We start from the raw sequence: 24497 nt of genomic DNA, 5'->3' as shown, positions 1-24497 counted from the left end.
CCAGCTGCCTTCATCCAAACACAACACAGAGCCTGTACCAAAGTTAGCCCTGGTGCTGCACTTCCCACTCCTCTGTTCATCAGGGGACCTTAGATCCTTTGCAATGCCCGAGTGATTTCCACTTTCCCTGAACCCACACAAGGCAAAAAGAAAAGGTGCAAGCTTATCTGTAGAATTTCTCCCACCTCTGCTGCTTCAAATGACCAGTTTAGTTGAGATCTCTCACACACACACACACTTTCACCTGTGTTTCTCCTTCATATCCTAACTCCCATTGCAGGGAGATTTTTGGCCATATCTTGGACAAGCACTGGAGTTCATTTTTGCAGGACCAAGTCACACAGGAACACAGCCACCCCTTCCAACAGAGCAGCACACAGAGCACTCTGTACCAAATTTCAGGTCCATCAGAGGGAAACACCATGTTCAAGAGGCACAGACTGCTGTCTCTTAGTCATCTCCTTTTTAAAAGGAGGACTTGCAATGCAAACTTAAGCAAATCACACTTAAAATAGCATGAAAAGGAAAGAGATGCAGCACAGCAATAAAAGTATCCTGTGAATGGAGGTCTTCCTTCACATCATCTCTACCCAGAGCACAATGTTCAGTCAAGCATCACTCCCAAACAAACTCTGCCTAGACTTGGGGATGAGAGATGATAAAGTCACTAATATTCTGCCAGAAGGGCCTTTAAGTAAAAATACAGCAGCAGCCTGGCAGCAGTTTTACTGAGATCACAGAAATCCATTCAAGTAAGAACAACACTATCAGTAAACAAAAGGCTGGAAGGCAGAAGAGAGATCCTTCCCTTACATTTTCCTACACATATCAGAAATTCTTACATGAGAGGTGGGGAAGGAAGTAACTATGAGACCCGGAAGAGCTCCACACTTGCAGAAACCAGACCCTTCAGCAGCTGTTGAAGGCCTTTGCCACACAACACATTAATGAGACAGACAGGAGCTCACTTTCTTTGGACACAGCTTGCACAGGAACATTATCAACCTCCTTATTAATCCTCCTTATTAAGCATACTCCTCCTCCTCACCACTCAAAGCAATCTTTTAAAGTTTTTGGGCAATTTTAATTCCAGGTTATAAAGATAGGAGTGTCAAAATCACTTAGTTCTTTTAAGTCCCGCAAAACCAGGATTGGACAGCAATTTTTATCAGTGTCCCAAGCAAAATAAGAAGACAGAAGTATTTCTTCTTTGTCAGGGAGTCTGCAAAGCCCTTGGGATCCACAGGAAAGCAAGCTTCACTGGATTTTTAAAATTTATTGTTGTTCTAAGTGAAGGCAGGCCCAAGAAGGAAACACAATACACTATTTCTGACTTTTGCAGAATGGTACTACAGTATCACAGCTTGTGCTCCTTGTCTAAATTTGGGGTTATCAACCAGCTAGCCTCTTCCCACATCAGAGTCAGAGCTTTCCCAGCCACCTCATCCTTGTACCTGGCAATTGTGTCCTCAACTGCGCTTCACCTGTTCCTTACCTGCTCATCCACTGATGATCTGCTGACTTTTTTTCCTAAAGCTCTGACCCCAATCTGCAGAGGCAAGCTTGCCCTGTAAGAATAAGACTGTGGCAGTGACCACAGCCAGCCCCAGAGCCCCGTGCAAGGCCAATTTTTCTAACAGGGCCATGACACATGTATGTAATTTCAGAAGTTCTTCTAACATCTCTGGAGAGCAGAAGTAAAACACTTTTATACTCCACACAAACACACCGTCCAACCTTTTACACTTCCCAAAGCTGTGTTTTGCTGAAACAGTAGCAAGGAAGTATTTCAGTTTAGAGTACACCCACAGGATGAGATCACAGGATGGGTGACATGAACTCTAATCCAGTTCATGGCATGCAAAAGTCACAGCACCACTGCTGGCCCAAGATGCAGCCTACAAGCACAGAGTCTGAGGTCTTGCAGCTGATGCCAAATAGCAATGTCTCCTCTGTCTCTAGACGTGCTGTAACCAATGGCCTTGTTATCTGTGTTACCAAGTGTCTCAAGGAGGAGCAGCCAAAATATAGGAGGCTAAACTCTCTCAGAGACATCAAAAGTGATACAGGAGGGACCAGCATGCAAGCTAAAACAGCAAGCCAAAGTCTACTGTTTAAAAGCTGCAGAGGACTTGCTTAATTCTCACGGGATTTTTAAGAACTCACATGTTTTTGAAATCAAAGGCTTTGTGAAAAGTAGTTTTTAGCATCTCAACCAACATGCTTCCAAAATGGTCTTAATGTAAGTCAGAATAAGAGCCCCGGTCTCCATCATACCAACCCAATGATCCTCTCATCTCAGTTCTTCAGCTACAGCTTTAGAAGTTGAACAGCTGCTAGCAGGTAACATTTGAACACAAAGGAAAAAGTCACAGAAGTCCATAAATATAATACCCAATTCATTAATTCTTAAACCATTTCAAAAGCCAAAATCTCAAGTTTCTTGCAGAAAGTGGATTTTTGCTTAGCTTGCTGTCTTTTCAAAGTCACGGAAAGACATCTGGCACCCAGCATTCAATTAAATGAGACATTTCTTGTTTTCTCTTTAACAGCAGGCTTAATTGAAGGCTTTCAAGTGTCCAAGTAGTATGCATGATGGTCTACTTGGCACCTTCCAAAATCAACAGAACTCTTTTGCCACCTATACAGAGAGGGATGCTCATCAACAGCCTGTCACTGTGCTGCAGAAACTTAACACAAGGAATGAAAGATGGGTTACACGATTTGGCTGACAGACTCTACGACAATGACTCCAAAAGGACAGCAAAGATCAGTTCAGGACAAAACATACTTTATTGTACTGTAATGTCAGAAGTACAAGAAAAGTACTGCAGAGAACCATGCTAATGGCGCTTCCAGGCTAGGGTCTGTGAAGGACAGAAGTACAAGATAATGGGGTACTACTGTACTCAGTGCAAAAACTGATTCATTTGAGGCACAAGTACACTATTGTTTAAGCAGCTTGATTCAAGCACAGCTCTGGTATGTGATCTACTCTGTTTTCTTTCTATGTGACATTTCTAGAACAAAGCTACCTTTACATGAAAGAGGCAGTAGATTCAAGTCAGGGGTGTCCAACTTGCCACTTGGCAACCAAATAAAATGAAGAAAAATACTCTGTATAGTCACCCTCCACATCTTAGTTTCGGATATGGAGCTGTGGCTAGAGAAGAAAAGTTATTCTGAAAGGTCAGAAGCCAGATCTGCTTGGCTGGATGGGGTTCCCCCCCTTTCCTGCATCTGTGGGTAACTTATTTCACATTGACCACAATTTATCCAATAAGAAAAAAAACCACAACCAACTCATATTTTAGGTAAGAAATCATACATATCTCACATTCAAATAAATTTCAGCCCTTGAGATCCTAACTTATGGCTTAAGACACAATGAAAGTGTTTGGGCACCCTTGAGTTAAGTTAACAAAGAGCATTTTAGCTAAAAAAGGCAAGCAAGATCACTGTTTTAAACAGAGCTGACCTCTACAAGAACAAAGCAGGAATCCAAGTCACTAGTTACTACTAGGCTGACATGTACTGCTGCCCAGAAAAATAAAAATGTAACATTACAATGAAAAAGTTCAACAAAGTTGAAAGACAAAGGTTTCAACACCAGAAGCAGCATTTGAAAACAAGCTGTTTAAGTTAATTTTTTCAAGAGACGCAGATTGCATAACTCTATGCATGAACAAACATGCTGGCAATCTTCTCCTTTTACACAGCAGCTGTGTTTAACATAGGAAGTTCTGGGTTTAAAGAAAGCTACTTGAAGAAGAATTAAGATTTGCAATTCCCTGTCTAACTTAATGAGATTAGTAGAGAAATGAAAAAAAATGACTACTGAAACTGTAGTTTCTCAGTGGATCCCTATCATTACAAACACAGCTGGATTTGTAAGCAATGCAAGACTAAACAGACAGCTATTACTTTATATTATTACTATGCTCATAAGTTACATCTGTTAAAGTTTAAAAAAGCCAAGCAGTTTTGCCCTATTTCAAGGATAGTTTCCAATCAACACCAGTTTACACGGTGAATGGGACTTCATGAATAAACAAGGAATGGTGACATCTTTGGGTCAAAAATGACAAGAAATAATGGGCTCTGTGCTACCAATCAACCTCAACAAGAATATGGCACATGGGCCAGCCCAAGCTGTACCAACACTGAACCTTTAGCACTCAGCACAAATTCGGATCTCTTCACTTCAGCTAGCAAACCAGATGAAAAGGCTGGGTTTAAAAAGCCCAAAAAACCAAAAACCTAACTAAAAACTTAAGCCAAAAGTTGGAACATACTTTTAAAAAAATCTTTAGTTCTAAAATAACTTGATGCTGACATCAGTTTGTGCAAACTAAAAAAAAAAACTTCATTGAATTTCTCTCCAACAAAAGACAAATCCTGCAAATATTTTCCTTTTAGCCCACTGTACCTGAAGATGCAATCTCAAATCTAACAGATGTATATGAAAGAGAGAAAAAGTTACAGCATCTGCACAACATTCTTTCTACAAACAGCTGCTGGAGGGAAAGTAAAATATAAAAGGAATAAAGAAAGGAAGGTTCCATCTGAAATATTCTCACAATCTTTCCCACTTTGTAGTCCATGAATCCGACTCTGATGCTAAGGTGACAGTGTATGTAAGCAGATTTTTTTGTTGATTTTATTATATTTGAGTTTCAATTGAAGAGAACCTGAGAAGAGAGCGGAGCCTCTTCAGGAATTGTCGGATGGAACATGCTCCTCGAAGCCTTCGCTCTCCCGAACCAAGGCTCTTTCCAGGATAACGCGGCCTTCCTTGTAGCGCTGGCTGTCTTCAGTGGCAAACTCATAGATCCAGCCCAGTTTGCTGTTGCAGTTCTTGCAGCTCACGTCCCGGACCATGTGGCGGCCAGTGAGCATGACCCGGTCCTGAACTTCACTGTACTGCAGATTTACCACCTGGGACAAACACACGGTGCACAGGGAACAAAGGATTAGTGTGCCTAAGGAAACCTGGTAAATGACTTTCAGCACATTAGAAGGAAAGAGCTTGAGGCACTGCACACGAACTGAAAACTGCAGTGCAAAAAAATCTCCTTCATGAGAAGGTAACACCTTAAAGATGTGCTTCACACTGTAAAACCCTCACATTCTACCTGAGACACATGGATTGTGTTCAATTCTGGGTGAGAAACTCCCAGTGAACAGCTTGTGAATTTGTATTAATCCAGTTGTAATGTCTGCAACCCACTTCTAGCAGCTGAGCAACTTCTTGCTCACCAAGTCCCAGAACTCAGAAACAAAATATTAAAAGAGGCACTTCTTTAAAAATCTTGTGGTGCTTTTGAAATAATTACCTAAGAAAAAGCCAGGGTCAGTGACTGAGAATGTAGATATGAAATATGCACCTTTTTGTGTGCTATATCAGCAGTTTAAAATATACTTTTAATCTCTTTTGCAGCACTACCACAAAAACAAGATGTTTAATTCTTTGAAGAGTTGATGTGAGAACTGTACCCAAACTGCTGATATGCAGATTCTAAAAGACAGGACTGCAGTGCTTCCTGAGCTTTGCACCTGACTGCTCCATTGTACAGCTTCTGACTGCAGAAATGCAACAACTCAAACTGAAGTAATTAAATCCCACTATTTAACATTAAAATAATCTGAACTCCAGGATCCAGAGTTTATTGGACGAGGAGGAAATCTCTCACTACTGATAAGATTCAGAATACCAGAAATCCCAGAGCAAAACATAGTTAAGATACTACTGAAGCCTCTACCAACTCTGCCCATGGCCAAATGGCTTATAAGAAATAAAAACAATTAAAATACACCAAGCATTATATGACCAGTAACTTTGTGAGAAAGCAAGGGACAATTATAACTGTTTCAATTAATCTAATGGACCAGTTTATATACAAGGTTAATAAATAATCCTGCAATTCACTCAAAAATTATGACATTGGTATTTCAATCTATTTAATCTGATCAATTAAAAACTATTCAACTAAATCAGAGTATTATTGCTTGTAAAAAAGATTGATTGTGGCAACGTAAGTTGCCAGACTACTGTTAACTTAAATGCATTTCAGGAATTAAAACAAAATATTATCTAGACTTTTTAACTGCATGAAAGTAAAAACACCTTTGGAATCCCTTTGACAGACACCAGATACTCTCAGAGTGAACTTGAGATTCATATTACAGAAGTCTCTGAAGTTAAAACTCCGTAAATTTTGGCCTGATGCCTCTATATACAGTCTTCTTTATAGTCTTTCAGTATTGCAGACAAAACTAATTTAAATAAGTTTCCCATCAACAGTAAATGCCAAATTTGACTTCAAAGATAGTAGAACAAAACAAAAATAAAAGTTAAAATAGTAATTATGCAACACTTTAGCCAAGAAGCTTTTTCCATCTCATGAGGTATTCATATCCCACAAACTCATTTTTCAGAAGTAAATAGCAGTTCCTCCAGGTTCTTACCAACCTTGTTAAAAAGAAAGGCCCTTCCTGTGGCCCCTGTAAAGCGAGTGGAGATGAGCTCAGAGCGGTTGGTCAGGATTGTGTCGCAGTTTGCACAGGAGAACAGGCGAGTGCCACCAATATGATCCAAAAAAATTCTTCCCATTTTTACAACTTAGGTAAGTTTATACTCAAGACCTGAAAGCAAAAAGAAACATCATGTAAAAAAAGCATTATAGCAAAAAAATTGAAACCCCCAAACATCCCATATGTATGGCAGAATATTCTTCAAACCAATTCAGCTAATGATGGCTCAAAGTCATTCCTCTGCTGGTGAATTACTGAACTTACAGTCTGCCTTCACCCTCTCAAGACAAGTTCTTTCCCGAAGTGACCATTTTACCAATAAGACAACTTAAATACAAACTGAGAATTACATTAAATGAGAAAAACACAAACCAAAACCTTAAAAATAAAATTCAGGCTTTTGCAGAGCCCCTACTGGCCCCTACAGTTCTTAAACTCAGGAGCTTCCACTTCCTTTAACACAATACTGAAATTCTATTTCAGTACATTCCCAATAACTCACTCATCTTAGTCAGCACTAAGAAATGAAGCACTGAGAATTACACTGAATCACCAAGACAATTATAGCTTAATTTTCCCAGGTCACCCCCACTTTTTAAAATACATATTTATAATGTCACTTCCCCATAGCTTTGCACAATTTATGACACACGATCACACAACCCCACCACCCAGAATGTTGGTATAGCACCCTGGCTGCTGTATTTGACTTGGCACTTCTTTGTTTCATATACACACCAACACAGGAAAGGTTTGGATGCTATTTCACATAATAAACAATCCACCCAGTCTTTACACCAGACAGTTTTATATACGAATGTTTTAAGTTGTCTAATCCAAATACAAAATACTGTGTCATTTATCCAAGATATTTCCAAAGCCTCATCACTAAAATAGCTCAGCAACTCCAATTAGAAAAATACCCAGAGCTTAAAACCTTTATAGCACATGACCTGAGTGCCTGATAAATCAGCCTCTTCACTGCTTAGGAAAATTAAAGTGTCTCACCAGCTTCACACCAACTAACATAAATTACTCAAAGTTAACTAGTGAGTAGGCACAGAACATACAGCTGAAAACTTAAATCACGAAGGATGATATAACATGACAAAGGAATTGAATTATGATGTTATTTCCCTTTCAACTGCAGAAGTTAACAACTAAACTTCTATAGTTAAACAAGTTAAATGTACCTCCATTTATGCTTAAGATGTGCAATCAGAAAAATGTATTGTCTCTGCATTGCTCTGCATGACAAAAGCAAAGTAAATCTGACACACTGCAATATTAGAATTGTGTGGGTTTTACTTTTCAGAATAGGAGACTGTGCTGTTCATAGAGAAGTCAATCAAATTTTGTGCTCATCTAATTGAATATTCTAAGTCAAACGCCATTAAGAAGCACAAATACCTAATTTAAACTTATTTCAAGTTTTAGAGGATCAGTTTTTTAAAGTCTACTCTTGACATGCACAAAGCAAATGGACTAAAACTTGCACCTTCACCCACAGAGCTTAACATACCATTTTTACATCTAAAAATCAGAAGTCACTGACATAATGATTTTTTCCCAATTGCTTTATTTCACACTTTGTTTTCTTAAAATGTGAGGCAACAAAAAGGGTTCCTAGTATCGAACAGAGTGATTTTAGCTCAGGCTCCTTACCTTCAGATTTTTCAAATCACTATTAATCTTCTGTATCCCATCTGAAGGATACATAAAAATTGAAAACAACATAATGACTCTTCCTTTTAAAGGTGATATAATACCCATTTCACTTCTTCAAAGGTTAAATAAAGCAGGTCTGAATGTTAGAGGTGTGACTCCATTCAAAATACAGAAAGCATTTTCATTTAGATTTCTCTAAGCTTTATACCTTTCTAATATGCCTTTATCTTTCCCAAAAAAGCAAAAAAAAAAAAAAAAAAATGTGAATAGTGACAGAATGAAGGAAAATCAGACAATAAGTGTGAATAAATAAGTATCAGTAAAAGTCTCCAGCCAGAAGAAACCACAAATACAAGCAATTAAGGCAATTTTAACAGATATGCCCATAAGGCACTTGGCCTAGGTCCATGTGCCATCCTTCCTAATTTTGGATGTTACATTTGTGCTGATTGTATTGTAGATTCAAAACAATTAAATGATGGTAAGTTACAGTAAATGTGGAATCAGAACCCAAAGGGGTATTTCTTTCAGAGTAAACACAATGCCCATCCTGTCAGTATTTCTGAAGAAGGTAACACAGCATAAATCCAAACCCATCCCTATCTCACCAGGAGCAACACAAACACAGAGCTTGGTGTCCAGAACAGATCCTTTACACACACTGACCCTGCACAGCATGACATTTTGGAAAATGCACCTAAACACTTCAAATGCAAGTGCATCACCTGCCTAAAATCATAATTCATGTCACTGCCCTCAGAAAAGCAGTAGCCTAGAGACACTAAAAATGGAAATTAAAAACTTCAGAAGGGAGCACAAGTGCAATTCAAACAAGCAAGTTAGAAGTCACAGCAACATATAAATGTATTACTTCTGGATATGACATTATGGCATGGACTGAAGCCTTGAGTCCCAAAGATCTCAAACATGAAGATAAATGCATAAATAAATATATTCAAAGACGTAAGGCTGAAAAATTTGCCTAGTAATACAAAGCCTAAAATCCTACTTATTTATGTCACCTTAAAGAGCTGAAAGTAACCTAAGTCACAGCAGAATTTAACAAATCAACTGGTACCAGAAAACATTTCCTTCAGAATACAATGCATAAGGAAATGTATATTCTTGAAATAGTACACATTTAAGAATTTAGAAAATTAAATTCTACAATCAGCACTGTAACAGTCAAAACAATGCAGATTTTGTGTCTGTTTTCTTGAGAAACTACTAAAATACTGTAAGGTTACTAGAGTGTCTAACATTTTCAAAGTAACCTCAACACTTAACTACTACCTGGTAGACTTCAGTTAAAATACATAGCAGGCTACAGCTACCTCCAACCTCAGTTTTGATTATTGAATTCAATGACTTTGTAAGGGCCCAGCTGAGGCATTATAAAACTAGTCACCTTACATTAATCTTTATGTTACTGCTTGCAGTAGTAAAAAGTAAGGAAAAAAATTACAAAATGACTGCTAGTAATACAGACTTAAAATGCCACACATTATCATGAATTTTCTAAAAAACCTAACATGGAAATTTTGCTTTTTCCTCTCCTGTAAAATAGAGAAACAAATTTCAACTTGGAATCATTTCATGCTTCCCCCTTTCCTTGTTCTTCCCCCAAGCTAAAAACATAACGTTCACTTATAAGACCAAATCAGAAAGTACTTGCTGTGGATAAAGGCTCCTCTCTCCTTATGTAAGGACCCTGAATCCTGTAGGGTATACTTACTGCACACAGGAAAAACCCAGAGGCACAACCGAACAAGGGAAAAGCAATTTTCCATTGCTCTCAGGCTCCTGCCCCTTACAAACAGAAGCGGTGTGTACAAAGTCACCCCGTTAATGGTGCAGATTTTTTTTCCCTATAGTTTCACTACCAATCAAAAAGGTGCAGGCGTCTATTTATGTTCACACATGCATAAATTATCTGAAAAAGCCACTTATAGGCAGCTTTGATAGGCAGTGGGAGGACTCTCTTAAATGAGGAGAAGCCAAAGAATTGTGAAACATGAAAGCATTTCTAAAGCTTAAGATCCTCCAAATAGAGGGAGGAAAATACAGTAAGTGCACTTGGCCATTCATTCACTATTTACACTTAAAAACACAGAAAATAATTTCCACTGATCCAGAGAACCAGTCAGGTTCCCTAATGCTACTTACAGCTCCAGAAAGTGACACTACTGTATCCCACCGATTCCATCATGCTACCAGCAGAATTTTCAGAAAGAGCAGACAGGGATCTCAGTTATTCACAAAGCCAAATGCTGAGGAAAGAACAGATTTTTTTGGCCCATGATTTCACTTTTAAAGTCAGCAAAGCTTTCTTTACTGGGTATGTATCAGTGATGAAGTTCTATTGCTCCTGCCCTCATGCGAATTACTGAACACAAGTCATTATATTAAATGAATGGCTGCAATGTAAGAAAGGCAAACTTATTTAGTTTCCTTAATGGGATATAAAGATCTATTGCTTGTCAAATCCCCCCAGCTCCAAGAGAGAGGCACTTTCATGAACTGAAAGATAATGACACTGCCATTATTCAGCACCCAGACCACCTTCCTGAGAGGACCTTTAGGAAAGCAATCAATGATAGCTCATATTACCTAGCAGTCAGGCTTGCTGACAGTGCATGATTTTGACAGTACATTATTCCAGCATAAACCTAGATACCACTTCTCAATCATACCTCCTCCCTGCATGCTTCTCCCAGTGAGCACATGGACAGGAAACACAAGCACTGTGGCTGAGTGCTATGTGTATTCCCAGAGCAGTAGCATCCAGACTCCCCAAACACTTTCAGTGTTGATTTCAGCAACACTGAGCAACAACCATATCAAAGGGCTAACATTCAACAGCTTAAATTTGACCACTGTCTGAGCACACACCCTGAAGCACCACTTGGCTGGTATTTGTACTACCTCAAATGCCCACCTTCACCATCAATAAAGAATGAAAAGGTAACACAAAGAATTATTTATTAACATCTTTAAAACTAACAGTCAGTGTTTTCTTGTCCTGGAATGCATCCCTTGAAGACACAGGACCATCAACACTTGGGAGAGCCAGCAAGCACTTTCTCTATACACACTGGACTGTGGAAATTTCACAGGAGGAGCCTCAGTGTTGCTTCAGCACCATCTACTGCATTCATATCTACAACAGAGAACAGCTGCTAGTTAAAGGACAAAAAACTGTGACCGTCTCTCTTCCACTATTTTACCAACTAAAAACATTTTCCTTTGTGAGCAAGTAAGCATTCTCTACCCTTTGATGAAGGGCTATGCATACCCCTAAGCACACTGAAACACTCTCAAGATGTACTTACCCTGGAAGCAGGCCGAAACTTCATCATAGCATCTCAGGAACTGAGCTTCAGCTTCCTCTTCTCGTCTCAGAGATGGACAAAAAAGGAAAGAGAATTCTTAGCACAGCTGCACAAGACTACACGTTAAAGAATCAAAAAGGAAAAAATAAAACTTGCTCCTCACCTTCCCAGGTTTCCCTGCTCACAGGTGAGGGTGCGTCTGAAAATACACGCGTGGTCAGTCTCTTAGGAGGTCGGAGATTCAATGTCTGCCACCAACTTCTGCAACTGTCCAAGCAAATAGGGCCTGGCCTCTGCCTACATGCAGAATTGAAACCACCACATGTAGCTAAGTGAGGAAAGAAACCGAACTGGAACAGCATACTGTGCTCTTCAGAACCATCTACCTACTGCAGCAAACTGTGAAAGGAACTTAATGTAGTCCAATGACAGAAGAGGTTTTGGCAAAGCAATGGAGGCTGTGCCCAGATGCAGGGGACAGCACCCACCAACAAGAGGCTGCCTTGCAGGATGAAAACATCCTTGTGCAAGTTGCAGCAGTGTAATTTTGTATTGCAGGTTGCAGTAGTATCATATCCTATTGCAAACTGGATTTTTTCCTAGGTCAGGCGAGCACGGAGATACTGGCATTTAAATTTGTTTACATCACACTGGTGCACTCAAACACTATTCCAGGGTACTTTGTTTCAAGTCGACAGAGACCAGAGTCACACAGATGGGTGCTTGTTTCTCACACAGCCCCCTATCTCGGCATCTCCCACAGAGTAACTTAAGCCCTCACAATACTCTTGATAGATAACATATAAAAGTATTAGTTTACAAATGGTTTCAGACTCAGATTAATTTTCTTTCCCACCACTACAGTCCAAAACCAGCAACGAGACCTGTCACCCTGCTTCTTTTTCCCTGCATTTTCCTCCTTTCCCGTTCCTAATTACTCCACTGTTTCTAAGAAAGCTGTATTTCCTTGTTTCGTAATAAATATATTCTTATACTACTTAAGCAGTTGAGACAACTTTTGTCTATGAATCCATTCTGTAACCTTCTGAAAGCTAAACTACACATTTTCTGTTTTCATTATTTTTAGTGCTGAAGTGATACAAAACTTCATCCAAGACATCCCTGATTTCATGAGTAATTAAAAATGAAATCAAATTAATAGCCTTTTAAGAAATGGTGTAAAGACAACCATCATCCAAACGAATGACATCCAGCTGGCAAAAAGGGTGCTTATACACTAAGTGCACATAACCAACAGATTTTTATATTAACTAGAAAGGTCCTAAACATAGGTAAAGGCTCCAAAATTAGAGACCACCTTGCTAACAAACATCCATAGTGTACAGGCATTTCATCTACACATTTAGCAAGCAATTTTTAAGTTAAATCTTGCTTAAGGGAATTACATATTTCAGTGGGAGCTGAACAACCCAAGATTTCAACACAGGTCAAATGCTAGTAAACAAAATGAACGAATGACCTGACTTGGACAACATTCCTTCAAGCTTGTGATGATTACCATGTTAAATATGGATATATAAATACGTGTACAGCTCTCAGTGTGTGACAAGTAACAAATCCAGCCTGTTCTTGTCATCTTCTCTGCTGGGCTTTGAGGTGCAGTTTCATTTGTCCTCACACACTTGGCAACCACACTTGAAACTCACTCGTCATTATTAAAATCTATATACAAACAATAAGCTCTGCATCTCTAAGTATTGCCCTAAGTACGGAAGTGAAAGCAGCAGATGACAGAAGCCTCCAAATAGTATTTTTCAAGACTGTGTTAGAAGAAGAGAGCAGCACTCAAAAACCGACAATTTTGTTTGTCACACACGCGACTTGAATTCACCAATCCACAATGAGGGTCCATACAAAAATATATATAGGATTATCTATATAGCAGTTACATACAGTCACGTGAGGGAATGTTTACAACCGGGGAGCAAGTTCCCTCCCTTTCAGCCATCAGTCATAAACATTAGCTAAGCTAATGGTTAATCTAGAGCCATTAGTTGCTGACACCAAGAGCTGTTCTGTGATACCACTTTCGAAAGAGTCCTGCCCTGTTTCTCTCTCATAAACCCCTGTGCACTTACTTTGTTAATGCCTCAGTCTAACCCTAAACCCGTGTTTATTGTCTGAAGAAGCCACAGACGAATAATTTATTAAATTCTACGGCAATACCAGTCCAAAATACGGCCTTTATCCTTAAATAAACACGCTGGATTAATCGAATCTACATCTTGCTTGCACAGTACAGATGAGGGTTGTGCACAAAGTAACAAACGAAGCAGACAGACAACAGTCCTCACATTAATTTTTGCTTTGACTTAGAACCTTTCCCAGAGCAGAAAAGGGCCGGCAGAGTATTTCAGCGCCCTGGGAACCCATACCTCCACGGGGAAAACCCCAACCAAAGCGCCAGCAGGCGAGCGTGCCTCGCTGCTGAGCGAGCCGCGAGCACCTCCACAAAGCAAACAAGCAGCGCGGCTGGATCCGTGACAGCTCCGCGCTGGAGGCACCGGTCCGGCGGGGACAGGGCGCTGCCGCGCCGGCCGCGCTCAGCAAGCGGCACCTTGGCGGGGAGAGGGGCGATGCGTCAGGCGGAGCCGCCACCCCCCGTGCGCCAGGGCAGGGCGGTTCAACCCCTGCGCAAGCCCCGCGGCCGGGCCCGGGGTGGCGCTGCGGGGGGTGTCGGTGCCGGTGCCGGTGTCGGTGCCGATCGCGGTGCCGCGCACACACAAAGCCGCGCGCGCGCGGGGGCGGTGCCCGGCCCGGCTCGGCCCGGCCCGCGCGCCGTCACGGGGGCGCGCGCAGCCAACCGGGGCCGGCTCGTCCCGTCCCCCCCGCCGGGCGCTGCCGGGAGCGCAGGAGCCCTGACAACAAACAGCAGGAAACAGCTGACGGGGAGGCACCGCCACCGCCTCCGCCGCGCCGAGGGGCCGTGCCCAGGGCCCATCGCCGCCCCCCATCTCCGAGCCGCCCCCGCTCCCGCACCGGGCCTGGGCACGGCCCCGCGCTCACCCGCCCGGGGCTCCGCACAAGAACCGGCCGGAAAAGTTGCCCAGTGCGGGTCCGGGGGAGGAAGTTGTGTCGGCGGCGAGGGAGGGGACGCTCGGTACCGGCCCCCGCCGAGAAGGCTGGGCGGCGCTGGGAGACGGTGACGGAGAAGGGGACGCGGCGGGGGAAGGCCGGTGCTTTGTGGCGGCGCCGGGTAACGCACCAGGTCAGGCAGGGCCGGCCGCTGCCCCTCTCCGCGCCCGCCGCCGGACCGGACCGGAGCGGCTCGCCCGGGGCTCCGCCGCGGCCCGACAGACACAGCGCCGCGGCGCGGAGCGGCGGTAGCCACCTCCCTCCCCAGCCGCCCCGGCCTCCCCGGGTAGGGCGAGACGGACGCAGCCCCCGCCCGGTTACCTGGCGCCGGGGAGCGGCGGTGGCGGCAGCTCCGTACCCGGTGTCTCCCCCGCCCTCCACAGCCCCGGCGCTCCGGATCGGCCGCGCAGCTCCGCCCCGCCGTGGCCCCGCCCCGCCTGTCAATCAGCGCGGCGAGGCCCGGCCCCGCCCCCTCGCCGCCGCCGAGGCTCCGCCCCGCCCCGGGTCGCCTCACGGCCGCGCCCGGCGGGTCACGGCGGGTCACGCAGTCACAGAATTATGGAATCGCAGAATTACGGTTATAGATTTACAGAATCACAGAATCATCAAGGCTGGAAGAGACCTTTAAGATAATCTAGTCTGATCGCCCACTCAGCACTACCGCTGTAGCCTCTAAATCACTACACCGCACCACCCAGCACCATGTCCAGAAGCCTCTCGGGCACCTTCAGGGACGGTGACCTCCCTGGATGACCTATTCCAATGCCTCACCATCCTAACGTTGGCAATTTTTTCTGTCTAATCTGAATCTCCAGTGTCTCAGTTTAAGGCCATTTTCTCGTTTTTCTCACTGCAGACACACCAGAGAAGACCAGTCCCACCTCCCTACAGCATCCTCTTAGGTAACTGGAGAGCAGTGGGCTCTCCTCCGGGCTGAACAACCCCAGCTTCCTCAGCCATTGCTCACAACATGTGTTTTCTAGACCCTTCATGAGCCTCGTTGCCCTTTGCTGGGCACACTCCAGCACCTCAATGTCCTTTCTGAAGAGAGAGGCTCAGGACGGAGCACAGTACCAGTGCTGAGGACGGCTGTCAGGGCAGTGCTCAGTGCTGCAGGTGTTGAGGGGCTGGAGTCAGGTCCAGAGCTGGAGATGGAGCCAGGCCTGGAGCCAGTGTCAGAGCCAAAGCTGGAGCTTTATGGCAGTGCTCAGCCCTTCCTCACCTGCCAAGTTCCATTTCCATTTCCTGCCCTGAGCCTGGTGCCCTCCACTCCCCCTCTACAGCCTCCCAGACCCCCTTGCCTCCCTCACAGCCTGGCAGAAATTCCCACTCTCAGGGGAGCTGAATTCCAGAGCCACCCAACACCTCCCTGCACCCCTAGAGCATATTGCCATAGGCCTGGCTGGGAGGAAGGGCAATCCTGTCTCCAGGCATCTGCATTCCCAGGGATTTGGCCTACCCTGGCTGTGAGCTTCACCACACTATGGGGCCCTGTGAGGGCTGGAGGTGTAGAAACGCACAGAGATGACTTTTGGCAACATCCCCACCTCAGTGGAGCTGTGACTCATGCTGCTTACAGGCTTGCAGGCCATTTTCACATTGAAATCTTTGTGGGATATCTTAAACACTGCCCACTGTGGAGATGAAGGATTAGAGGAGAATGAGGCAAAGTGTGGCCCTTGGCCATTGTTTGCAAAAGCTATCAGTTCTCTACCAGTTTTAAGTGCTCACAGACTGCTTCCTTGGCAAATAGTGGTCTTGGACAAAATACAATGGAAAAAAATCTTTTTGAGGATTTGTTGGTTAGGAAAAAGAGATGCAAAAAGACGTTGTTTTCCTTCTATGGGGGAAGCCATGCCATTTTGAGGATTTCTGTTCTAGAGAAAGTGTTTTCATTTCTGAGTCTATCCATGTGGTATCACCAGAGGTGCTGCAGTAATGGCAAGAAGGAATGAGTCAGCAGGATTTTCGCATCATTTCACATAGAGACAAAGGGGCATCTCTGTGGATGTACAGCACACAGGACATGCTTACATACCCAGCTGTTCTTCAGCCTGTGTCTTTTGCAAGGATTCTTTTATCAAAAGAAATGATGAGGTAGACGAGAACACAACAGCCTGTGTGAGGGTAGATAGTGACAGGTCAACCTCAATGTACTAAGGGCTACTGTTTGCTTTGGACAGACCTGCAGAAAATCAGATCTCTTCAGCTCTGGCCTGATCCTGAGCAGAGATGAGCACTGACATTTCTCACTGGCCTCTCATCAGCCCCTCTTTAGATCATGGAAAGGGAGTGAAAGGTGTTAGAGCAATCCATCAGACAGCAATTACCACTTGGTTAATGGCACAGGAACAGCAGAAGTACAGAGAATATTAGAAGGAAGCCATAAAACCCTGTCTGGGGCCCCATTTGCCACCAGCAAATGGAGGAAACAACTGGTCTAACATGCCCCCTTTGTTAACAGGCTGACCTAATCTGCTGCTGATCCTTACTGGGCAACCACGAGCTATGTCTCTCGTGGATCTGCTCCGTCTCGTCACAGGAGCTATATGAAAGTTCATGCCTTACTCATCTCTGCACGGCTCCGATGGAGATCACCATAAACAAAGACAAAACAGAGCAGAAAGAGAGTCAAAACATTGGTGCTTTAGTCTGTGAGCTCAGCTCTGCTGAGGCACCCACACATCCCGGGGCAAGCTGGTTCTTCCTGCCTCATTTTCCCTCTGTACAAGGGGCAGAGCGATGCTCCCTGCCTTGTTGGGAGGTTGCAGGTTTGCTTAAGTACCCTTCTCCAGTCTGGGCATATGGAGGGGTTGTATGTCCGAATATTGCAATCATCACAATAATATTACCATGAAAACAAAGCAAAGCCCAAACCTACGAATAGAATTAAATTCTCAGCAATAAGAAGGGTAGCTGTACCAATCAGAGAGAAACCAAATTGACCATGAGACAAGCAGAGAATGGATTAGCCTGTGCTTGACAGATGGTGCCAGGGACTGATGTTTTTATTTCCCTTGCAGAAGAGCTTAGAGGAAGGGGGGGTAGGGGAGGGTGAGGTAGGGCACGTTTAATAGAACAAAGCAGCAGGCTGTAGCAGCTCTGCTGAAAAACACTAAAAATACCAAAAGCAATTTCCAATTAGCTTGTAGGGGACATGCTACGTGTCAGCTACAGAGTGAAAAACAGGATCAGCAGTATTGTGCCACATGGCACTTTTAATTTTCAAAGCAGCCTGAAAACATTAGTTAATTCTCCTCTGACATAGGGAAATGGAGTGCAGTCAGCAGTTTGTTCCTTTACTTCTTATGCCAGGTTTTGGGAAGACCCTGGCCCTTTTCCACACCTAATTCATATCACAATAGCTCAAATTACTCTGGAGGAGCAAAAAAGGCTGTGTTAGGTCTGGAACTTAATGAACCAGAGAAAAGGGAGATGCCCACACCCAACAGCCTTAGTGAGATCCACCTTTAATATTTGCCCCATCTAAAGCCATTTTTCAGTGCTATGAGCAACTCTATAGGAAGCATTTCAGTGAGAATTGGGTAACTGAGGAATTAATCACAATCTCAGACAGAACTGTGTAGTGAAACTTAACCACCAACATATTAATCTAATTGAAACCTGTGACAAAACTTCAGTGGAACTCAGCAGGACCTGGGTACATCCCACTGAATGAGTGTCAGGGCTTGGGGGCTGCTTGTGTACATCTTCTCCCTTTAAAAACTCACAGCTCAGTGGTTTTTGTTCCTGCTCCGTCTCCAGAACCACTAATAATTTTTTGGTACACTTGTGGATTCCTGTGTGTCAAAGTTAAGCCTACCAAACCAGGCATGCCTGAGGTAGAACAATGATGCAGTGGGATTTTCCATTGCTGTTCCTTCCATGCCCAGGATTTCTGGCAGCAGAGAGGAGGCAGCTGAAATACAGAGCCAGGTTTACAGGCTGGGATCTCTCTGGGAGATAGCGTGACTCCTCACTGCCCCCTCTGTGCCTTCTCAGCTTTGCCTCGCATCAAAGGCTGGGTACATCCCACGAGCTGCTTTTGTTATTTGGCAGTGGCTACTGATAGCCTATGTTTTTCAGAGGAGATGGTACAGCCTGCAGCTTCATTCTCATAAGGTAAGCCTACTGGCACACACAAAAAAGGCATTGTCTTTCATTTTATATCACAAGCAGACACTGCTTTTGGCTCACCTGAAAGCTGACACAGTCGCAAGTGCTACTTACAAATACTTTTTCAAATGGTTGTATTTTTTTGCCAGGGGAAATTATTTGTACAGTTAATCTCAATATCAAAAGATGAAGGTCAGTGATGAAGGAGTCCCTCCACACCCTCTCCATAATGACAGAGCTGGTCTCATTAACCTGTCACCATACCTAGTAGCTGTTGGCTGGATTTTAAAAGATGTTAAAGTGCAAAACCCCAAAACACCCAGGAGCCATATCAGAGAAAGTGCTTAATGTCCAAAGAGGGACTTTGAATTTCCGTGCCATTATAAAGACATCAGGAATGGAGCCAGTAAGCAGGCCTGGTGCCAGGGAATGCAGAACGGTGTCCTGCAGAAAGGAGGAGTCATGGCTGTGCACACAGCAGTTCAGGGAGGTGGCAGACGGACACAGAGCCCCTGGAGCCAGGCACTGCCATGCCCTCGCAAAGAAAGCCTGGTTGCTAAGTAGGATGGATGGCGATACAAACATATCACAGTGGGGCAAGGATCTTGCAGGGCTTTTCATTGCTAAGCCTTCTCTTTTGGGTCCTCCACAGTGAAGGACAGTTACTGAAATAAGGAGAACTTTCAAGTTTAAGTCTCCAAGTCCTGTCTTATAAATCCTGTCCAGTGGCAATGCTCTGCAAGATCACATATGTTATCACTTTGGGGGAGATTTTGTCAGGTGTGCAACTCATGGATGACAGCCATCTGATTATGCCACTTCCTCCACACAAAGGCTTGGTTTGATGCACATGTGTTTGAGTGGAGAGAGGATGCCATGGGGTGGTGGTGGGGTGGTGCCCCACTGACCCAGCTGATGCAATGGGCCAGCTGCCAACTCCCCTCTATTTTATAGGAGGTGATTTCAAGGGAGCTTTTCTCCTCAGCTGAGAAACCTAAGCTGAAACCATTCCCTTGGCACAGAAAAACATCACAACAGCTGTCTACCAGGAGATAAACAGTTCGGGGGAGAGCAGCTACTCCAATGCACGTGGACTTCATCAGAGAGTCTGGGCTGTCCCTATTGTTTGTAAGCACTGGGTGAGAACAAAGACAGATTGGGCTAGAAAGGGCCCCATGCAGAGATATTCAGAGCCAGTACAGAGCAGGACACTTTAGTGTCTGCACTGGATTGCTGGGGTTTTTTATATAATCAGAAGAGTCTACTAACTCGGGAATATATAAATGTACACAGACTGAGGCCCAGATGAATTCCCGTAACTGTTTTGTTTTTGGTTGCACTTACTAAGAGATTAAACTGGTTTGTTACAACTGTCACTTCACAGACTGGGGAGAGAGAAGAAATCTTTGTAGTATTGTCAGTCTTTTCCATTCGCTGTTCCTGGAGCTCTGGGTGGAGTTCCTCAGCCTCAGTCAACACAGCATTTCCTCAAAGGTCTTGAAGCTGATTCAGTATTGCTTTCAGTCTTTTAACAGTACCACCCCCTGCTTAGGAGGCACACTTCTGAGTGTCAAAGGTGAGCCTATTTAAAGGAAAACAGCCAGCCCCACTCTAGGCTTACTACTCTCTTTTGTTAATAGATACCTACCCGAAGACATTTATCAAAGATGCTAAATTCAGAGGGAGCAGAGTGAAAAAAGGCAAGCAGAGCCTGGGGGAAGAAACAGGTGGCCCACATAAAAAGGGGAGAAAAGAGATGCAAGGGAAGGGGACAGAACATGGAAATCTACCCAATAAACAGCTTCATCCATACCACTGAAATGGTGGGGTACAGGCTTCTTTTGTGATCCTTTTGTCATAATCAGGATTCATAATCCTTGGTCATCGTCAAGCAGTCAAACATTGAAGGTACAATGCATGTGAGACCAGGAGGTGTTGGAGTACGTAAAACAGAACTCTCTTGGAGTCCCTTGGAGAGAGATCAGAATGCAGGGACTGAATTAAAACCTTTAGAGAAATTAAAGTATATTTAGCCACACAGACATGAAATGAAGTGTAAGCTTTAGTTTTAAGTAAGTAGAAATATTACTAAGTCACATAAATATGAAGTATAAGTTTTAAGTAAGTAAGAATATGCTTTAAGTGCCCTTAAAAAAGCAAAAGCCTTAGAATCTAGTGTAAAGTGTAAGCCTCGGTAAAAGTTCAGAAACTTAGCTCTGGGCATAATGAAAAGATAGTAAGAACATTGCTTACATTTTTTAGATAGAACAGAGAGAACCATTTGCATGAATAGCTAGAGCTGTATGCGTAAATTGTGTGTAAGAATTAACACCACTTTCATACTATAGAGCTAGAATTCTAATATGTTTAGAAGGAATGTTTTACGTTCCTGTTTTTAACTTCTTGGGTAATTAACAAATAAAACTCTGTGCATTGGAGTGAGAGCTCTCTCGCTCTCTTCCTCCACCGTCATCATCATCACTACCACCACATGGGAGAAGAAGAACAGCAACAAGAAGAGAAGAAGTAAAAGAAATACTAGGAAGAAGCCTCTTCTTGAGACTGTACCAGGGAGCTGCTGCCTCTGCTCAGGACTCTGTACCAGGGAACTGCTGCTCCTGCCTCTGCTTGGGACTTTACACCAGGCTGCAGCTTCTGCTTCTAACTGGGACTCTTTGTCTCAGCACGGACTTTAATGCTTGGGACTCTTTGTCTCTGAGACTGATGTGCTTCCGCAATAAACAATTTTACAGCAACTGACTACTCTTGCCTCTTTGAAGACCTAAACCCTCGACAAGGAGGAGAGCTCAGCAGATCTCTGTCTGTGTTTAACACCAGTCTCCAGGATGGAGAAACCTTGAGAAGAGAGACTTCACATCTGGTTTCCGTCCAGCAGCCATGACATGTGAGTGGCACCACTCCCTGCAGAGACAGTGTGTTCTAGCAAGTGACACCTGTGAGAGGAGCCCACACCTGAGGAAACACAAAACTCCCAGCTCCCCTTCTGCAAGTGCTTCAGAGATCTCTGAGGGGACTGAGCCCAGCTGCATGGCTGAGTAAACAGTAACGTGTTTGCCTCTGGGGCAGCCTAGGAGAGATGATCTATGGTTTATTCCAGGGCATTCCTGAGACCTCCACAGAAGTGAGAAAGGATTTATTTCCTTCCCAGGTACAATAGTAACAAAAAGGAGGAAGGTCTCTGCAGGTCTTACATCAGAACACACAATATCATGCACACAAAGATTTTCAAGTAGTTTGCTAAGCTGAGTAAGCAATGCAGTTCTCGCTGCAGAGATAAAAATTAGGAGTACAAGAGGGTACAGGCAAATGATCTGAAGCTCCTTGTCCTGCCAGAGGGGGACTTGACCAGGAGCACAAGGAAAAGAGTCTTCCATTCCAGGCTCCATTTTGGATGAGAGCCCAAAGGAAGGGTGCTTGAGGGTTTTCATGTGGCCAGTTGCTTATATGGTGAGTAATGAAATTATTCAGCACATGTGACTGGCCTGGTGCAGGACAGGCTCTGAGTTACACTAGCAAGGGACTTTTAGTAAAGGCAGCCTGAGTCACTCATAAGCCAGTAAAACAGGTGAGAACAAGAAGAATAAGAATTACTACAGATTTGAACTCAGGTGGGCTCACAAAACTGTAGCACAGGACTCATGAGCAACCCACAATATGCCTGATTCAGTTCTCTCATTTCACTGCAGATTGCTCACATTTGACAGAGGTGAGCAAGATTCCTTCCTTGGTTTGCAGGATGTGACGGGAGGAGGATATTTGCCTTCACACATGATTATGCATCAACAATTTTAATACAGGAAGACAACAGGGCATCAAGAGTGCAGTGATCTGAGCTGCAGCAGTGACCACTTGATATGTACTCTCCATCACAGGATGGAGGGCATGGTAGGCTAGACCCTTGAAGAGGAAGTCTTTAGGGAAAGAGATGGACACTCCATGCATTTTGAGGAGGCAGAAAGCAGGAACAAAGCAAAAAAGAACCCAAGTAACTTGCCAATAAAGCATAGAAGAGTATTTCATCATGCTGTTGTTGCATCATTATTAGTCAAGCTTCTAGGCACCTGCTAATGTGACAACTATTTATTATTATAACAGTGTTTAGACAGATTTCCAAAAGGCGTCATGTAGGTGCCTCACTCCCGTTCATTTCAGAGAGACTTGGGCAATAGGGACTTAGCTCATAATGCAGCCTCAGCCTGGAATGTGGGAGGCTACCTGGAGGAATCACCCTTTCACGAGCCTCTAAACAGCCAAAACCAAATGGACTTTCACAAGTATCCTATTAAAATCTAGACCAATCAATCTAGTTTGGCAAGACTTATTAGACTGAACCAATTAACCACTCTTAGCCCTTGAAAGCACACGGTGGAAAACAGCCTCCTGAGTATTTGCTGGGGCACAGAAATGGCCTGATGTTCCCAGAAGGCAGGCAAGCCAGCAGCTGGAGGCAGAGCCAGCACAGACAGAGCTCTCAGGGATGCCACATGGTCCCACAAGAGCTAAACAGAGACACTGGTGAGGCCACTCAGTGCAATTAAGGTCTTTGAGTGCCCTCAGAACCATGACTATATTTCAGAGGTAAATTGGCACAAGGAAGTGGATGGCAGGAACTGATTCATTTGAATTTCTTGCAATATAGCACTTACGTTGGAATTTCCTAATTCTTGTTTTTCAATGACTCAGCTATTATAATTTAGTGTGATTTTTCTCCACGGAAATGTACTGACTTCAGTCTGGTAGAATCTGAGGTTCAAGTCTGATCAATTAGCAAGAGAAATACATCTGATCTTATTCCAATCCCTTGCAGATTTTTGCCCAAAAAGTCATGCAGACACTTGGCAGCTTCTAACTCACTTTGGGAAGATCCAGTTTTAGATAGTTGAGAACAAACTGATTCAAGACAAAGTGCATCACAAGGACTGGGATGCTTTTAAACTTGATACTCAATTGGCCTGTGTTTTCCTCTTTTCCTGTCTCCTGGTATCAATTCAGTAGTGACCCCACAGAGCCCTTCCATGCTTCTCCTACCCTGACAGATAAAATGTGGTAGTCAAACCTGCTTGGGATTGCACCTTTTTCTGGGGGTTGTTGTTTTTTCTTCCCTTGCTACCTTAAGCTGAGAAGCAAACTCAGAGGCTCACAGAATGCAGACAGTGTACCTGGCTGTGGGCAAAGGGAGCTGGTTTCTCCCAGGTCGAGTAAGGCAGGAGCAAATGTGTTTCTGTTTGGAATACTCGTTGTGGGTAGCTCCCAAAGGAATAGATCAGTGCAGGACTCCCTCCCCCAAAGTAGCGAACAAATAAGATAAATCCAGTGACACTTACACATGAAAAAATAGGAGCTGATTTAACACCAGGAACAGCTCAGAATTAGAGGCAGGAAAGCAAAATGCCAGAGCCAAGAAACGGATTAAAAAAATAAATCGGTCAAATCAGTTTGAAACAGCAGGAAACGCTTTCTTTCCCTGGCAAATTCACCTGAGCAGCTGTAAGTAACCACAAGGAGAGGTGAACCATGTGTCAGGTAGGTGCGTTTTCTGCGGTTGTTCATTATCCCTGGTTTCTGAAGGCGCTGCTAGTGGCTATTGATAGCGTGTGACACATCACTCCTGCCCACATCCCTCACTTCGGGGACAATGATGCACACATGAGCCACGTTAGGTTGCCACACAGCCCTCCAGGGGCAGCCCACATAGTGGCATCTGCTGGTTCGCTGTCACTAATCCTTGTC

General features: G+C 43.8%; 1 protein-coding gene across 20 annotated transcripts; it reads right to left on the bottom strand.

The window, feature by feature from the left end:
* Nucleotides 1-2770: 2770 nt before the first annotated feature.
* Nucleotides 2771-15013, bottom strand: YPEL5 (yippee like 5). Of its 20 annotated transcripts, none has more exons than XM_088161056.1 (7): nucleotides 14952-15013; nucleotides 11698-11831; nucleotides 11535-11599; nucleotides 11207-11362; nucleotides 10369-10472; nucleotides 6473-6645; nucleotides 2771-4938 (listed from the first exon to the last, which is right to left on the bottom strand). In XM_088161056.1, the coding sequence occupies exons 6-7, from the start codon at nucleotides 6611-6613 to the stop codon at nucleotides 4714-4716; spliced, it is 366 nt and encodes a 121-aa protein (XP_088017182.1). In that variant the 5' UTR covers nucleotides 6614-6645; nucleotides 10369-10472; nucleotides 11207-11362; nucleotides 11535-11599; nucleotides 11698-11831; nucleotides 14952-15013; the 3' UTR covers nucleotides 2771-4713. The 20 variants fall into 20 exon arrangements, with proteins under 20 accessions (XP_088017182.1, XP_088017188.1, XP_088017183.1 ...); XM_088161062.1 differs by having other exon boundaries at nucleotides 11535-11594; XM_088161057.1 differs by lacking the exon at nucleotides 14952-15013 and adding an exon at nucleotides 14562-14674.
* Between the last annotated feature and the right edge of the window lie 9484 nt (nucleotides 15014-24497).

Source organism: Sturnus vulgaris, chromosome 3 (genome assembly GCF_052056855.1).
Source record: "Sturnus vulgaris isolate bStuVul1 chromosome 3, bStuVul1.hap1, whole genome shotgun sequence".
In the NCBI taxonomy this organism is placed as follows: domain Eukaryota; kingdom Metazoa; phylum Chordata; class Aves; order Passeriformes; family Sturnidae; genus Sturnus; species Sturnus vulgaris.
This window is presented reverse-complemented; position numbering and strand designations above follow the sequence as displayed.

What these genes read in the sequence shown, in the direction of transcription:
- YPEL5 (XM_088161056.1), bottom strand. Translation starts at nt 6,613, where the DNA reads ATGGGAAGAATTTTTTTGGATCATATTGGTGGCACTCGCCTGTTCTCC. An exon ending in GGGCCTTTCTTTTTAACAAG is followed by an intron (nt 4,939 to 6,472) that starts GTTGGTAAGAAC and finishes TGTTTGTCCCAG; the next exon opens with GTGGTAAATCTGCAGTACAG.